At 30.7% G+C, this 18631-nt stretch overlaps 3 protein-coding genes across 3 annotated transcripts; 1 reads left to right on the top strand and 2 right to left on the bottom strand.

The window, feature by feature from the left end:
* Positions 1–1178: 1178 nt before the first annotated feature.
* LOC100813393 (nudix hydrolase 17, mitochondrial) lies at positions 1179–3764 on the bottom strand. The gene is made up of 5 exons (XM_014772926.2): positions 3533–3764; positions 2863–2968; positions 2302–2385; positions 2054–2182; positions 1179–1526 (listed from the first exon to the last, which is right to left on the bottom strand). Exons 1-5 carry the CDS (start codon positions 3604–3606, stop codon positions 1422–1424), a joined length of 498 nt encoding a protein of 165 aa, XP_014628412.1. The 5' UTR covers positions 3607–3764; the 3' UTR covers positions 1179–1421.
* Positions 3765–10294: 6530 nt separating this feature from the next.
* LOC100812864 (zinc finger protein VAR3, chloroplastic) lies at positions 10295–13138 on the top strand. The gene is made up of 6 exons (XM_003519946.5): positions 10295–10860; positions 11434–11551; positions 11693–12030; positions 12138–12269; positions 12349–12447; positions 12545–13138. The coding sequence occupies exons 1-6, from the start codon at positions 10475–10477 to the stop codon at positions 13056–13058; spliced, it is 1587 nt and encodes a 528-aa protein (XP_003519994.1). The 5' UTR covers positions 10295–10474; the 3' UTR covers positions 13059–13138.
* Positions 13139–15452: 2314 nt separating this feature from the next.
* LOC100812320 (1-aminocyclopropane-1-carboxylate oxidase homolog 4) lies at positions 15453–17600 on the bottom strand. Its single transcript, XM_026125018.2, has 4 exons — positions 17525–17600; positions 16985–17421; positions 16544–16918; positions 15453–15843 (listed from the first exon to the last, which is right to left on the bottom strand). The coding sequence occupies exons 1-4, from the start codon at positions 17598–17600 to the stop codon at positions 15595–15597; spliced, it is 1137 nt and encodes a 378-aa protein (XP_025980803.2). The 3' UTR covers positions 15453–15594.
* Between the last annotated feature and the right edge of the window lie 1031 nt (positions 17601–18631).

Here is an 18631-nt window from a genome sequence, read left to right as displayed (position 1 = left end):
ATTTGTAGTTGAATGACTTGAATCCCATTACTTTACTCTTTTTTGTATGTTCAGAATAATGAATTAAATGATTGGATTGTAACTGTACAAGGTTTGATGATGAAAGGGAAATGATCTGTAATCTGAATGGCTATGTTTAAACAAACCTTCATTGCGTCAAATTGGCATCATTTGACTTGTGAAACTGACAGTAAATATTTATCGATTGATATTTAATTAGTTTAAATTACTAAAACATCAGTGTGATAACAATAAGAATAGAAAAGGCAACGAATGTGATTATATTAATTTTACTTTAGATGAACATAAAGTTCAATCTAGATTGTTTGTGGCACTAAATTCTACATGCATGATTGGCTTTAAAACACTTACTGGTTATCTTCTAGGAAACATAAAAGGAAAGCATAGTTAAAATGTAAAGTTGTTCATACTTCAACTCTACTGAAATCTCCACTAACATAGTCACTAGTTTGTACTAACACCAATGTTATAATATCATAGATATATATGCCATTCTCTTCCAATTGCTATTCTTGATGTTATTAGTGTCACCAATTGAAGGAAATTAAACTGACATCAAGCTAACAATTGGCTTACAGGAAACAATGTGTTTATTCTAGATGTTAGAATATTGATCGACATTCTCTTAAGAATTTACCAGTGAAACAGTGATATGGTAGAAATCCTAACTATCATGGCTTTGTGAGCAATCAAGACGTCAAATATTTTATCCATGCAAGGTAAATTGAATCCTCCACTACCACCAAATCTTATGTTTCCATGCATTTTATTTTAAAAAGATTTAAATATATTTTTAATTTTTTAAATTTGAATAAATGATTTTTAGTCCTTGAAAAAAAAACAATCTTATATGGAGCAAAATATCAATATATTAAAAATATAGTTGGTGTGCTATATCTTATAATATAATGGCATAACCGTTGACATAAGTAGCGAGGGTTTGAATAATTTGACAATTTCGTGCTTCATCAATCATTGCATGAGTCGGTAAGCGCCAAAGGTCAGTTAGCTTAGCGTTGAAAAACTTCATGGTCTATAAATATAATAATCAGCTATATATGTTAGTAAAACATAACGAAGGACTTAAAATGTATTTATAAATAAGAAGGACGTCATTTCAGTTTCCAAAACACAAATACAAAGAATGGCTGTCTGAGTTTAAATTTGTCATGGGTTTGATCCCAGGATATATACATATATTTGTGTGTGGAAAAATTCACTAGAAAAAAAAACTTGCTTTAACAATTTATTAATTATATTTAGAGATATTAATCTCTCATTTATCAGCTGAGAAAATGGCCTATATATTGCTTAATTATTTTGCGTATTTGAATTATATATTAGAAACGCTGACAAATTTTTATCTATAAATTAAATGTTGCAACAAATATTAATTAGTGTTATATGTTCCTATTTTGCTGTAAAGTGAGCCGTTCAACGAGGATGTCTAATGCTTCCTTCATCCACCAATGCTGACAAACTTCTCGGGCTTCATTAACACTCATCTGCATAAAGTGATCACAGAAGAGAATTAGTAAAATACTAAAATTCGTAATTGTAATTTAATTATATTCATTAGTATCACTCGTTTAGTTTTTCCACATCCAAAACAAGGTGCAGTCTTGAACTGCAATTACAATCATAAATGTTGTTTGAGGTCATCGCATTCTTAATTATATTTGAACCAATCACATGAATTGTTCACAATTTTTGTAATTTGGTGCAACTCTTACGTAGTACAACCGCAACCTCTCAACTACGTACAGTTTAAGTCATAAGTTTTGTACTAGATGTTCGATCGTTCCTATCATGATCATGCTTACGTTTTTAAAAGAACAAATGCTGATAATAACAGATGTTTTTTCATACACATGCACTAACATATTCTTTTTTATTATTTCATTAAGTTAATACACATTTTAGAAAGTGATGAAACAATCATGAGTATATTAAAAAAAATGTTTCACTAGCTAGTCAAGTTGAAATGGACTAATTCAATCAAACGTATTAGTAATAAGACTCTTGGACATACCCATATTCTTCTCCGTAGATCTTTCTCAGGCCACGAGTCAAGTTGTTCTTCGACAAGCAAAGGAAACATGTGCCCTTCATAGTATGTTCCATGTCTTTTGCTGATGAAGCTCCATTGGCCCAATTCATGCTGCCATAAGAAACCAAACAAATTTTCAATTTAGTTTGTTTAAAATTATTAGAACATAACAGAAGAATTAAAGAGCTAGCTAGAGCTAGATTGACATTAATTAATGTATTCAAAAGTACCTGAACGAATCCTGTAACTCCTGCTTCTTCGAGGGACTCCCTGCATGCTGCTTCTTCTACAGATTCATCGAGTTCCCATCCTCCCTGAAATGGACAAATATAAGATGTTCATGTTATATTACTAATATGAATCATGATGAGGCCAAAGAGACTTTTTTTAATTTATAGTAAACACCAATTTGATTTGATCCATCTAAAAAAATAAATAAAAATCACCCCATTTCGTAAGACACTTTAATCATTTAGTATATGTTTAGATATCAATTAAGAGATCTTGAAAGTATTTTTACTTTCAAAATAACAGTAGAATTCCTAAACACATGTTTCCAAATTTTATCCAAACATAACCTCAATCATTTTTGCTTGTTCTATTTTTTAGTACATACTTAGTGAAAAAAATCATTAGTCACCCTGATCATTTACTAAAATGTTCTACATTTATAAACTTAATTTTAATTTTTCTCTTTAGAGATTATTAAATTTCGTCGATTTTTTTTTCAGAGATGGAATTGGATATTCACTATATTTAATTAGTATATGTGCAAGAAACGACAAATGTACCTTTGGGAACATTAATGCTTGACTCTTTTGTGAACTAACCATAAGCACCTCCAATTCATTGCTCACATTGCCATCACTATCTTCTTTATATCTGTAAGGTATGCACCTGCACAATTAGACATCGGAATGAATGACTCAATAAAGAAGGCACTGAGTTGGGGATATAAGAAAGGAAGAAACCAACAAATTAAGCAAATTTATCCAAATTTTGTAACCATTGAAAAAACTGAGTGCAACTGTCACCAGACAGGCATGCAGACACCAAAAAATATATAAAGGCTAACGCTAAAGTGTAATAATAAAGAAAAATATAATGAACATTTGGCAGACTTTAGCATTGGATTAATTAGCTTGTTATGAGCTTCTCCTTTAAAAAATAAAGTTTCTCCATATAGATACCCCATGGTAGTAATTAAATACCTGGATAGAGAAAAAGATAAAAGATAGAAAAATGTAGATGCGAGATGATAAGTAATACGATTTTTTTTGTTACCATAAGTGATATGATATGATAAAAGGAAGATATGAATAAAGAGAAACAAAAGTGTCATGGGGATGTTTACATCATGCAGATATCGAAAAATTAGAACTCTAAGCTTTTAGAAAAGCTCTATTTTTTAATAGATTTTATTGATCATCATGAAAAAAAAAAAGCTTCAAATGAACTCACCCCACAACTTGACGACCACCACTACTGTTGTATCTCTGCATCTCTCTTCCCGTTCGAGACACCATGCAAGGCATATCCTTCTTAAACCACTTAACTTCAATATTTCCACTTTCAGAAATCTTAAACAAAAATCAAAAGAGAGGAGGACCTATTAATTATATACTACTAATAGTAAGAGTAATAATACGATAGCTACAAGTTATTTATAACTATGTATATGATATGAGATATATGTATGTGTTAAGTTGGAACTTGGAGAAGCAATAGGACGAATTAAAGGGTTTATATATAGGATTATAGGAAAGGCTGCTTTTCTAGAATCGTTTATAAAGCGCGTAGTTCTCGCATATTGCTCGATGGATCAGTTTGAACGGAGAAAGAAAAATACAACATGAATATAGAAAATAAATAAATAATAATAGAGAGATATTATTGTATGAGGTTGAGGCTTCGATGAGGTTTCGCCAATTATATTGGCTATTTATCATTCGGTGTTAATTCGTTGCTTTAATTTGCCGAGTCAATCAACTTGCTAGCTGAAGAAGAATTTGATTGAATTCTGAGCTACCAAGTCAGTTTATTATGACGAGAGAGAGTAAAAAAGGGTTAGTTGACTTTTTAGAATGCGTCATATCATATTGGTTTGTGCATTTCATACTAATCCGGTTCCGGTCTAAAACATCAGATTAATTCCTTGTTATAATTTTAGGGGGGTGCACATTTGTTTTCCGGAGATTTTTTCTTTCGAAATTTTAATAGCATGGCTATATATGAGACTATTCCTTATTTAGGTTGGGGTTGATTTTTTTATTCTTTTTAGATCAAATATAAGTTTTTATACATCTATTTCAACCTCTTACTATCAGGCCGACCTTAAAAATATATAAGTCGAAGGGGAGGAGATAATTGTATAACTTTTGAATATGTTTGTTTCAAGATATCTCATAAAAGGATTTTCCCAAAATGAGGTTGGAAATATCATATTTTTCCACGTCTAATACAAGTTTTAGAAAAACATTCCCAAAAATTCTTGATTTCCGAAAAATACAAAATCTTCATATTTATCGAGCTTCGGATTTCCATGATAAAAGGTGAATATGTAGGATTTCATGAAAATGGAAGTTTAATTTCTAGAATAACTACATTTTTCCCAATTTATTATTTACATTTTTTCGCTTTCCTTTTTTTAAAAAAATAATATCAAGTGTGTTCCTATGTATATGTGCTATGATTTTCAAATAAAAGAGAAGATGAAATTTGACCGAAGATTTCTCACTTAAGCAAAAAGCATGCCAAACCGTCTATCCATAAATAAATTAATTCAAAACAAAGATAATTATAGAGATATAGTTCAAAGATAAATAAAGAAAAACACTTTAAAGATAATTACAACAATTAAATACATATTATATCAGTTGAAGAGATAATTTTATTATATAATTATATTATTTTGTAAATTAATGAGATTATTTATCTCTATTAAACACATCTATGATTAAACAAATAGAAAGGCATAAGCATATGCACAAAAAATCTCTGCACCATCCTTTATTGAAAAACTTTCTCCTCTTCTCTCTTCTTGTATTTCATGAGTGATTAGTTTCTTTATGGGAAAAGGAAAGAATTGAAGCTTATTTGATATAATTTTCTTATATTAATATATTGTTTGAATTCATTATTTGCCTACTATAATTAATGTTTCGTGAGTATTCACAACTCATAGATGATTCCACGAATTGACATGCACTTTAGTAAGTCTTATTGAAACCCGAACTAAGTTGCATACTTAATTGTGGTTATTTCTAGGGATAATAATTTTGGTTAAGTCTAGTTAATTCTCAAACAATAATGCTAATTACATGTGTTGGTTTACCAAGGGATTCAAAATCAAGGCTAACAATTTAAAATCTATCACATAAAGGATTAGGGGTAAAATACATTCAAGAATTTGGGATGAATAATATAACAACATTACATCAAATATGGGAATTTTGAATATAATCTTATCATTTCAATGCTAGTGCTTCCTTACCATTATTATTGCGTTAATAAATAATTTCTCACCTTTTTTTTTAATTTTTGTTATTAAATTTTCAGCAGGTTAATCTTTCTAGAAAAATATATATTTTATTTTCTGTTTTATTAGTTTTAATTTTAAGTATTTAAAATATAAAAACACAAAAATATCTTTATTCGAACAATTTTAATTTAAATATTCACCCTTTTACTATTCGATTGGGAGACAACTAGCCTCGATTGGTTAAATATTACAATTGGGATTTAGTTAGTTACACTTGAATAATTGCTACCTAAGACATGTTTTAGCAGTATCTGATATTTCGTACCAGTCTCTTAGGATACGGCAAAAACACCCAAAAGGGTCACTTTTACATTTTATTTACCAAATAGGGGCTGTTTTGCAATTATTTACCTGGGGGGTCTGTTTTTTTATTACAAAGCGCCCCCCAGACAGGCGCTTTCATGGAGCACGCGACACGTGACACAGCGCGGTGCACGAGGCAGCAGCAGGGTAGCGCCCCTGCGTCTGGTAGCGCCCTGCCACTGGGCGCGGCTGGTAGTGCCCAACGCGTGGGCGCGACTGGTAGTGCCCCTGACGCGGGCACGACCCAGACGCCTATGTATTTTTTAAATATATTTTAATAAATTAAGTTGATTAACGATTAAATAATTTAAAAAATATTTGACATGTACATAATAAATAAATAGTTATCACTTAAGGTTTATAGAATACTTATGTCAACATTTAAAATTGATCACAAAAATTAAAATTGTTGATTTTTTAAAAATAAAAAATAAAATATCTCCATTAAAAAATAATGGGACTAAAAGTACAAATATAAGAGAATAGAGGAACAAAAATTGTATTTTAACAAAATTAAACATTTAAATTAAAAAAAAAAATACACACCCCCCTTCCCAGTTTCGTTGAGTCTGAGAGAAAATGTATTTTTTTAGTGGGTCTAAATCTAATTTCTTTTTTTTTTTTTAATGTTAAGAGACGTTTAAACTCAACCAACGTATTGAATCAATGTTTTACTTATCAATTCAATGAGTCATCTGTTATATGCTATAAAGTTCCAAAAGATCATAACTTTTTTTTTTTTGAAGAAACAAAAGATCATAACCTGGAAATTTCATATTTTATAAAGTTATAAAATTCATATTATACCATAGAAAACTTAATTAAATGACAATTTAATTGAGTTTCGTCGTAAATTAGAAAACTTAATTAAATGACAAATATTTTTTTAAATTATTTAATCGTTAATCAGCTTAATTTATTAAAATATATTTAAAAAATACATAGGCGCCTGGGTCGTGCCCGCGTCAGGGGCACTACCAGTCGTGCCCAGCGGCAGGGCGCTACCAGACGCGCCCGCGTCAGGAGCGCTACCCTGTTGCTGCCTCGTGCGCCGCGCTGTGCCACGTGTCGCGTGCTCCATGGAAGCGCCTTCCTGGGGGCGCTTTGTAATAAAAAAAACAGACCCCCCAGGTAAATAATTGCAAAACAGCCCCTATTTGGTAAATAAAATGTAAAAATGACCCTTTTTGATGTTTTTGCCCTTAGGATACTGCATGAACCTCTTAGACTTGTTGAGACTACAGAATTGGTCAAGGTGAAAAGTCAAATCTAGGAGCCGAGCAAGAATTTTAGAAATAGAGGAAAGGACTTTGTTTTGGTGTGTAAAATGGAGTCAGAAAGAACCGACGTATACATAGCAATGGGGCCGGCACCTTGTGACGGTTTCAAATTAGAGGCTAATGCGTATAATAAAATCTTAAGGCAGAAATATCATGATTTTCGTTTTTGAGCCAAATCAAAATCTGAGACATTAAAAACAAATTTTTTTGTATAAGCTTCAAAATAATTCTCAAAATGAATTTAATTAAATAAAATGGAAAAAGATTGTAAAATCACAAGATCCAAACTCATATGCACGAAACTTCTATCTATTTTAATTATTTTTTATAACACATTTCAATTAGATTTTAGTTTTATTTATTAGTTGGAAAAATCATTTAATTATTTTGGTAAATAAATTTTTTTTGGAACTTTTAATATTTTTTAAAATGTTACTTAAATTAGATTTTTTTTAAACTCTAATTTCTAACTTTTTATATTTTTTTTCTTTTTATCCTTAGTATATTTATTAAATTATCTATCATTTTTAAATATACCCACGTTTTATTGCTTTCTTTTTTAACTCATTCATATGTTTGATGTATCAATGTTCATTCGGTGCATTTTTTCCTCAAACTTGCAAACCCTATTTTTTATTATTTTATATTTTTTTATGTTACATTATTTATTTTAACTACTGTACCACTTATAATACTTAATTTCTTATTTTGACACTATATTTTGTCTAATTTTTTAATAATTTTATATTAGATTATTTATTTTAACTATTACAATAATTAACATAATAAAAATATAATATCTACTTAAGTGTATTTTTTTACATTATTTTTAACAAATAGTATAAGATTAATAGTAAAATACTTAACATGAAAATATGTAACATATAGAATATAAATATGTCTATTTCTATCATTTTATAATTTTTAGTTATTTCATATTTTCAACCATTTTTATTGAGTATTTATAATTTAATAAGTTAAATTTTCAGTTTTTAACTTTCATCTCATTTTTCAGTTAATTTTATCAAACATATTCTTTATATCATTTGATAGCGATATGACATACTTACGCATCATGTTCAACCAATTAAGCCAAAATTTTGTTAATAATATTCAAAAGTTAACTTTATAGCTCAAATTTACTTGAAAACCTAGCAAGCTACTTCCCTTAGGATCAAGCAGTAATTCTAGGCAATGACTTGAGTTTTAATATTATAGCCATTCTTATGAATGACTAGGGTGCACAACTGAAATAACTTAGTATAATGGAAAAGTTTCTTTTTTATCATTAGATACATTATTTCTTAGATCAAAGGTTATGATTTTTTAAATTTTTTCCTCTTTTTTTCCACTTTGTCCCTTGCCCTCATCTCTCCCCCCGCAACCATCACATTCTGGCGTCACCAGTGAGAGTCGCCATCAACGACACCACTGTAACCAACACAATGGCGCCATCAAAGGAAGTGCAACAATGAAATAATTAACTACTGCAACAATCACGAAGACAGCAAAAAAAAATTAAATTTTAATTATTGTAGTCACAAGTTTCAATATTGACAAGAGGTAAATGTACTTATTTATTATGTTAGTGATAATACTACACTTCATAATATTTAGGTGAGACATGATGTTTATTAACTATTTGTAAGTATATATTGAAAAGAAATTTGTTAAAAATTAGCATAAACTCAATTGTTAGATTATTTTTGTGACATATATATAAGAACGAAATTTGTTAAATAATTTAACGTTTTTATTTATTAACATATTAGAACATCAAATTATAAATATTTTTTTATATAAATTGATGCTATTGAGTTGTCTGGATGAATTTTATTTTTTATAGTTGGTCCCTTATGATTTTAGTTTGGGTCCGCTCGGGTGAAAATAAATTTACTTGTTCCATGAATAATTCTTTTAGAATTATTTTTAATTTCTCATAATTCATTTTCTTATAATCTAATGATTATAATAAATAGTCAATGTTAATCATTAGATCTTGAACTAACATTTTGGTGGATATATATGTATAGAGAGAGGAATTTGCTTACTTAATAGAGGTGAGTTAAAATAAATAAATAAAATAATACATTAGGACTTATAGATTTTAAACTTATTTTTCTTCAAAATGTGAGGTACCGATCGAAACCAAATACACTCAGTTAATTCCATCCACTTAATGTTATTATTGCTAATATTATCTTCTTGAAAATTAAAAAAATGTTAATTAACTATATATAAGTGATGTCTTTCATCTAATTACGCACCATATTCCTAATCAAAAACTATATACGGTTTTTAAAAATTATAACAATTTTCAAACAACGTAGATATAAAGCAAAACAACATGTGGATGAAAGCTCTTTACCCCAACTCAAATACTTCCAAGTTTAATCAACGTAGAGATTAATCGACTATCTAATAACTTTTCCTTTTGTTTCTACATATCATAAATCACAAAGACAAAGACGTACAAGACTGACCGATGTTTTGTCGATGAAAAATACAAAAAGAAAACTCGTGAAGCAGTCACGCCCTCCAAAATTCCACGGTACTATACGTAAAGAATAGTATGACTCTTTCGTTGATTTTAATCTCTAGGGCTTGCATTTGGCACACCGACAACTTTCTTCTCGATCTCCTTCTGATTTCGCAAAGAGAGACCACACAGAGTATATAGTTGAGGCTGAGATCCATGTTTATCAATTAATGCATGCATGGGTGCATTATCAGCTTGCAATAACGAGTTCAATCTTTACAAACAGAATAACTAAATATTGCAATAAGGGCAAGATACCAATTAGCATACTAATACAGAGAGGCTGCAAGCCTTACATTTTCTTCTCATCATCATGTTGCTTTAGTTTCTTCTGCGGATGCACTATCAGTAGCAATTTTGAATCACTTTTTACATCAGTTATATTTAAAACCGATATAAAAAGTAAATTTTTATTTAGTTTAACAGTAGATAATTATTTTTATTTCTCAATTTCAATTGTTATAATTATCATTTATTTGTAATCTCCATAGAGATGGAGTACGCTCCTTTATTGAATAAATAAGATTCATTCAATGTATCTATACTAGTATAAGAATGTCATATGTAACATGAAGAAATTTTGCAAGTAAACTATAATTTACTGAATGAAATTAGCCACTGACTAAAGTTTCAATTTTGCTGACTACAACTTCAAAAAAAAAATAAAAATCTGCGGACTACGGAAAGGTGAAAAAAAACTTTTGCTCCGAAACCTTTGACACGAACAAACGAACCACAGAATGCTCCGAAACCTTTGGAAACGTTGTTGTCGCCCACGTCTGGGTCCCACCACGTTCCTCTGCTCCGCTTCACCGTTTCACAGTGCCACCTTCACCCTCGCGAGGCGATACTTTGTCTCCAACGAGGTGGAGAAGGATCCCGGTTGGAGATGGAGGCTCGAAGAAGAACCCTCGGGTTTCGTTGACAAGGAAGAAGAAGAACAAGAATCAGCGCTTCAGATTTCGCATCCCTGGCCCGAGTGGCTCCAACTCATGAAGTGCTTGCACGACAAAGGACACTTCAGTCACGAAGAGAGAAACATCAACGCTGCTATGGGCGCCAAGGATTGCAATGTCGTTAGAACCGCATGCCTCAATTTCGGTAGAGACCACTTTCATATTTTAAGGTAAACATATATGTTTTAAAAAAAGAAAAGTGTTCTTTGGGCTGGTTATGGCATATGCTTTAATTTTAGTTTAGGTGGTTAATTATTTATTGGTTTGGCCATCATAGTTATATTGTGCATGCAAGGTGTTTGAGTTGAGAACTCTGTGACAGACTGTGATATCCAAATGGTATTGGAGATGAACCTAGGCATGATTTATACCTTTTCTTCTATTCCATATTTGATGCTATGGGGACCAAGGGCCTCTTTGAATGAACTTTTTATATAAGTACTTATGATAGAAGAAAATAAGAATAAAATGAAATGACTTTTTCCAAAAGTTAAAATTAGTTTATGCATAAACTAATTTTAGCTTATAAAGAAACTAGTTTCATTTTCCTTTCTTATTTTCTTCTTCTATAAGTGATTATAGAGAAGTTTATCCAAACTGACTTTAAGTCAATAAAGTTTCTCTATCTTTGGTTTAAGTGGCAATGGTAATTCTTGCACAATATTTTTTTTTTAAAATTCCTTCTTGTTGTGAAGGAAACATGATTTGCACAGAAGTTATTTTGAAAATGACTTTGTTCTCAGATTCTTGTCTCGAAAAGATATAGGAGTTACTGTGGCACTTGGATGTCCGAGCTTAGATAGGAAAGTGATCAACTCAGGAAAACGTCTGAGAGCATATATTGGTATTGATGAGGGAAATGTAAGTGGTGACCGAGTTTCTACTATCATTTGCTTTTGCTTATAGTATACTTCACAACTTTCTTTCTTTTCTATATCTAAATTTTTTTCTTTACCTTCAATCAATAACTAGAAATTGTATGTACTGGTGCGCTTCAATCAGGTATGCAGTTCCTGCAATTTGAGGGGGGACTGTGAAAGAGCATTCGTGAAGGCACGTGAAGATGAAGGTGGAAGAACAGTGGACATTATGCGTATTGTTTTAACTTACGGACTTGATCCAATTAATGGTTCAGTGGAGAACAAACCATGTCTAACAAAAAGGGTAGAAGAATCTGTGAGAAGACTGCTGAAAGAAATAGTAGAGCACAGTAACAAAGAGGAAAATTCTAATTTTCCAGACAGCACAGAGGTTGTCACTGGACATGTTCATCCCAATGAGCAAGACAAGGGAAAAATAGATGTTTCAAAGATGAAGCAAGGCGACTGGCTTTGCCCGAAGTAGAACTTAATTTCCATCTACTAATTATTTATTATATTAAATTGAAATCTTGTACTAGTTTCTCCTGCACTTGATTATGTTTTCATTTTCAATTTTCATTGGCCAGATGCAACTTCATGAACTTTGCTAGAAACATCAGGTGCTTGCGCTGTGACAGCTTCTTTGAGGAAAGAATCAAGCAATTGAAGGAGGATAATAATCACATGCCTTTGAAGAAGGGAGACTGGATATGCAATAAGTAATGGCTGTCAATATCATGTAGGTTCATATGACACTAGTATTTAATTTTAAATTATAATCAATTTTGATTTCTGCAGATGCAATTTCCTAAATTTTGCAAAGAATACAAGATGTTTGCAATGCAAAGAGAGGCCTTCCAATCGTCAAATTAATCCCGGGGAGTGGGAATGTGACTCGTAGGTTCTTTTCAACTATACTGTTATTTTGTTTCAGTTTCTGTAAGAAATTTTGTATTTACTCGCTATTGAAATTATTGAATTCTTGTCTGTGCAGGTGCAACTACGTCAATTTCAGAAGAAACATGGTTTGCCTGAAATGTGACCATAGACGCCCTATAGTGTCAAAGGCTTCAAGCTTTTCCTTTGAACCTCAACCAGAAGATCTAGACCACTATAAGAATAGCAAATTTTCCTTTGTGGCACGTCAGGGTGATAGAATCGATGAAACACCAATGGTGTTTGAAAGAAAAAACAGGAACAGAGATTCACCTAAGTGGAGATTTGTAGAGGATAGAAATGAAAATAACAAGTGCTTAAATAAATCAAATGATTCTTCTGAATTTATAGATTTTCCTATTGTTGGAGGTAAGACTCACTTGACTAAGGTACAAAGGAGAGAAGCATACAAGACTGAGTTGCCAAATCAGTGCAGAAGGCCTTCATGGCAAAGTGAAACTGAAAATGAGTTTTGTTCTTCAGATAACCTGAGTACTGATGATGAATTTTGTTCTGTCAATAATCAGAGTACTGATGATGAAGAAATGGACGAATGGTTTGGAAAAAGGTAGGATTCTAGAAGAGTTTTATTTCTATGTACTGTCTATGTAAACAATTTTTCATCGTCTAACTAATTAAAAATCATGATAAATATAGTTTTTTATTTGATTTTTAAGGTTAGAATGTCATATTTTTATTTGTACCTGAATGAGTGACACAAGTTTGACGGTAGAATTAGACAATGTTCCATGAAGGCATCGAAAGGTGAGAATATATTAAGGTTATTCAATGATAGTTGAGTATTTAAGTCGTCGTGACCTTTGTTATGAGTGACCATGTGCCGTTTCCTTAATTTCGGGTTTCTACCTGTTTTATGAAAATATGTAAAACGAACTCACAAAAAAGTTACTAATAATTAACTAATTCTTTATTGTTTTGAAACAAGGCCACAAGATGAACATGGATTGATTTTATTTCAAGATGTCATCATTTTCTGTCAAACCTGACGGCAAAAATGATTTTATTTCAAAATGCTTTCTGTCAAACCTGACTGCAAGAACAGAAATTGAAGAATGAATATGAAGGGCTTGTGTGTGGTTTGAAACCGTTGAAATGACAAAAGCTCGTTGAACTGCCACCAAAGTGAAGTGAATAACAACACACTACGTGTGTCGTGTAACTGTAACACTATAGTCACCTTTTTTAAATGGTAAATAAAGGAGGAAAAATATATTTAAATAACTTTTTAAGTATTTGAAATGATGTTAAATTCCCTCCAAAAACAATAAGAAATGATGTAAAATATTCTCTTCAGTATTTAAAGAATTGTTCAAGTTAATCTATCATGAATTTTATTCTTTCCTTCCGTGTTATCAAGAAATAAAACAAAAAAAAGAGTACATTTTCATATTTTTCCTTCTTTCTATTTTCCCCTATTTCAAAGATAGTGTAAGTATTATTTTGAGTAACTTGCATTTTACTACTTTAAGGTTTACTTATATGATGTCAAACTCTAAACTTATTTACATATTACATTTTTCTACCTTTAGTTTTATTTATATGACATTAAACTCAATACTTATTTGAAAATTACACCCCACCATATTTGTATCGACTTAATAACAAAACTTTTAGCCTATACTAACAAAATATTCTATTTAACCAAAGTTAATTAATTAAATACTATTAAAAAAATGTCAAATAATTTCCACTAGATATATTCTTTTTTACCTTTATAAATTTTTGTAACGAGGGTACTTTTGATCGAATTTATTTGCTCGTATTAGTATTTTAAAAACTTAAATGATATAATATATAAATAAATTATATAATAATCTCATTCATAAATTTGTTGTTGGTTAGAACATACTAGAACAAATCATGCATTGAATTTCCAATACAATTTGAGGAAATGCCCCATTTGGTCATTTATTTTTATTTGTATATTATAATATGATATAATAATATAAAAATAAAAATATTAATATTTATAATATAATTAATATATATATATATATATACTTAAAATATAAGTCATAATAATTTTATTTTCATATAAAAATATTTTAAATTAAAATTATAAACCTCTTTAAATTTTTTTAAAGAAATTATTTAAAAATAAAAACACATCCTATAAAGCTGTTATGAGTAGTTTGTCGTGATCACCAATCTCGTGTGTTCTGAAATTTCTACTATAGAATTTTATTTTTTAAAAAAATTAATTTACTCATTTACTTTCTATAATTTTATGATTGTTACTTTTTTAAATTTTATAATTTGAAAATGATTTTTTAGTCTCTATAATTTATATTTTAATTCTCTTTTAGTCCTTAGTAATTTTAAAAATCTATAATTTTATAATTCTTACTTTTTTAGTCCATATAATTTTCAAATTATAAAAATTAAAAGAAAATTAAAATACAAACTATAATGATTAAAGAGAATACTTCTAAACTACAGGAGAATTAAAATATAAATTATAAAAATTAAAAAAATCATTTTCAAACTATAAAGACTAAAAAGATAAAAATCATAAAACTATAATGACCAAATGAGTAATTTAACAAAAAAATATTATGACACTTACACTTTATTCTTTTGAAGAGAAAGAATGAGAAAAAAAAACAGTAAATTAATATAAGCCTTACTTTTATATTTTATTTTAATTCAAAAAAAATTATTTTAATTTATTTTCTTTTTATTTTTTTTTCACTTTACCGAACAATCCTTAGATAAGAGATATCTTTCTATTAGACGTGACACTCCTAATCCAACTCACTTCCTACGTGTCACAAACAAGATTAGAAGAACCATTAGAATTTGTTATTCTTAATTTTGCCATTAAAATTTTTTCCACTCCTTTTCCGCCATTAAAGAAGATCTCAAGAACCATTAGAATTTGCTATTCCAAGAGAAGCTAGCCTATGAATAAAAGATATCATGAACTGAGGGAAGAACAATTACGCTTTTGTCAAACATACATATAGCACCTTTTTATTCACAAACGTATTAACATAAAATACCATCATCATCACATCAACATTTTTATATATGTACCTTCAACAATGATATATCACCCGAAATAGATGCTATATATGTGTGTGTACATCACTGCCTGAAGAAATTTGTCAATGATTTACCGTCCAACTCTTTCGTGAAGAACCTTTTCATAAATTCATCGAAAGTGAAGTTCCTATAAAGAGCTGGTTTCTCTGTTGATGTTAACTCTGGCAATGGTCCAAAAAGTCTCACCCTATCACTTGGGTTGAGGAAAACAGCAACAGAGACTCGTGGCTCATTAGAGTAATTAGCTAACACCCTATGATGAGCACTCTTGTATGTTTCATTAGAAATTATCTGATACACAAAAAGATGAATATCAGAAATTATAGATCTAAAACGGGATCACGATATTTATATAACAATTTCTATATAACCAATCAGTTATTGCAATTTATAATGTTATATGATTTACATAAGTTGGTGACAATTGACAAACATTTAAAAACTTCAATCAGCTAAAGAGTAAAATACATTAATACTTCATAATCTAAACAACAATATTTCCTTTTAATCGTTAGTTTATTTTGTTAGCATATGCGTTGAACCTTTTTTTCATTTTTAACCATTTAATCAATCTTTTATATCTCTGTTATTCACTTTTGTTTGTAATCAGTTAGCACCATACCCTTTAAATTTGAGGCAATGAGTAAACTATTAATTTCATCTTTAAAACATTACTTTCTCTCCTAGATAATCTTTAAAGTAATAGGCTTTCAATACTATATAATTTTTCAAGTAGTGAAAGATTCTTCAAATGAGTCTCTCAATAATTATTAAGATTTATTCCTTTAAAAAAAAATCAAGATTTATTCCTGTGAAGAGAATCTAAGTTGTATCCGGTGACTTTGAGAAGATCATATAGTGGTGACATTCTTGGCTGACTTTTAATGCAATATTCCTTGGCTAACACTACTACTTAAACTCACAACAATCATTATTGATCGAATTAAGTAAGACTAGTCTTTAATTATGCAGTATGACATAAATATGATACCTGAAGAAAATCTCCAATGTTAATAACCAAAGCGTTAGGCTGAGGCCTGACATGAATCCAACCCTGTTTGGTCTCAACCTGCAACCCCCCAATATGGTCCTGCAGCAACACCGTAAGAGCCCCTGGATCCGCATGCGAGTTAAGCCCCACCGTCAGATCAGGCTGAGGGCAAAAGGGGTAATAGTGCCCCACCATAACTCTTCCTTCCACCAGACCCATCTCCGTGAGCCTCTCCGCACCCAATCCCAGCCCCTCACTGAGTAAAGCATACAACACACGTGCCACACGCACCACCTCCTTATCCCACTCCATCACCTCTTTCCTACACACTTCTGGAATCTCGCTGGAATCCACTACGGTTGGCCCCATCCTAATCTGAAAATAATTAAGTTATGAAATTAAATGATAGGAAGAGAGCTCGACGTTCATTGTGTTGTTTACCTGGATTGTGTCGCGCCAGCTGGCGGCTTTTGATTGGAAGAGGTCCACGTTAGAAATATACGACACGCCCTTCCCTATATCCCTACGGTACACCCGCGCCCTCTCCTCCGCGGGCTGCTCGTGGAATGCCTTCACCGCCGCCAGTGTCCGCCGGAGGAGTTCCTCCGGGATGCCGTGGTTGACCACCTGGAAGAACCCCACGGTGCTCGCCGCCAGCCGGACCTTCTCCACCACGCCGGCGCGGAAGTCCTCCACGCCGGCGAGGTCCACCGTGGGGATCTCCTGCACAGATCCGGGTTCGGCACCCCGCTTGAGGTCCGCTAGGGTTTCGGGCGGATGGACGAAGAAAGGGGGGATGGTTCTGATTCCCGAATCGATCAAACCTTTGACTCCGACCTTGGTTTCGTCGACCTTGGTTAAAGCGTTAATTTTAATTACTGTATTTTATTTTGATATCAAATTTAAAGAATAAGTAAAAAAAAAAATATTTTAATTAAGATTAACTTTTTTTCCTTGATATCAAGATTAATTAAGAAGTACTCCAAAAGAATAACAAGCAATTGATAGTTGAAACCGAAAGTTCCAACACGCTACGTCTGAGTGAGACCTCACTCATCTTTGTCCATGAAAAATTGAAATTTTCGTTTTTAGAAAACATTGTACTATTACTTAATACTACAGTGTATACAATAGTTTAACATAATTTTTATACTATATTTTTTTAATAATCATCTAATTCATCAGATATTTAAACGATTTAATCTTACCTTAAAGACAATAATTATTTGTGCTCATAATTATTTTTACACTATATATTGTTGAGATTAAAGATAAAAATGAAAAACCTTCCCAGCACCACATGGTTCATCTTTTGTTCCCAACTCCAGTGTCCTACCAGACTCTTTGATCGATGCAGAGACCTTTTTTTCGGAGAAATCAATGTTAGGTGATTTTGCATTAGTTTATAGTGTTACTTAATCAATATATATATATATATATATATATATATATATAAATTCTATAATTTAGAAGAAAGTTAGTAATGCTTGATATATATTATGAGTAAATTAATAGACACCATGATAATTTGTCTCATAAATTATAAAATTTAAGTATGTGATGTACTACTATTAACATTGCTTGGAACCATTAACAAATAATTTATCCTCTTTGAAGCATATCTCGTACGTAAGTCACGATGCACCTGGTTTTACAAATGACATCTTTTCTACAATGCAGAGAAAATGCGTGGCTCTGATATTTAGTGCGTAGACTAGTTTCCCACCCCCATGCAACCCACGGGCGTTAATTATATAACGTATTTTTAATAAAGATTAAATTTTAATAATAAAATAAATCACATATGTTTACCTAGGTTGCAATATAAATTTAGACTTTTATTTGAATTAATGTTTGATTTATATTATGGTTTTGACATATGCATGACATTTGAAAATCTATGAATTGTTAATAATTAAAAATTAAAAAATTGACTTTTCTATTTAATATTTTAAAGGTAATATCTAATTTAATTTTTAACTAATTGACAGTAAATAAAAAATAAAAAAATCTTTACACGGACTGAATAATAAAATTAAACACGCATCTATCCATTATGCAGCACACAGACGCTTCGGTGTAACTAAA

This window comes from Glycine max, chromosome 2 (assembly GCF_000004515.6).
Source record: "Glycine max cultivar Williams 82 chromosome 2, Glycine_max_v4.0, whole genome shotgun sequence".
In the NCBI taxonomy this organism is placed as follows: domain Eukaryota; kingdom Viridiplantae; phylum Streptophyta; class Magnoliopsida; order Fabales; family Fabaceae; genus Glycine; species Glycine max.
This window is presented reverse-complemented; position numbering and strand designations above follow the sequence as displayed.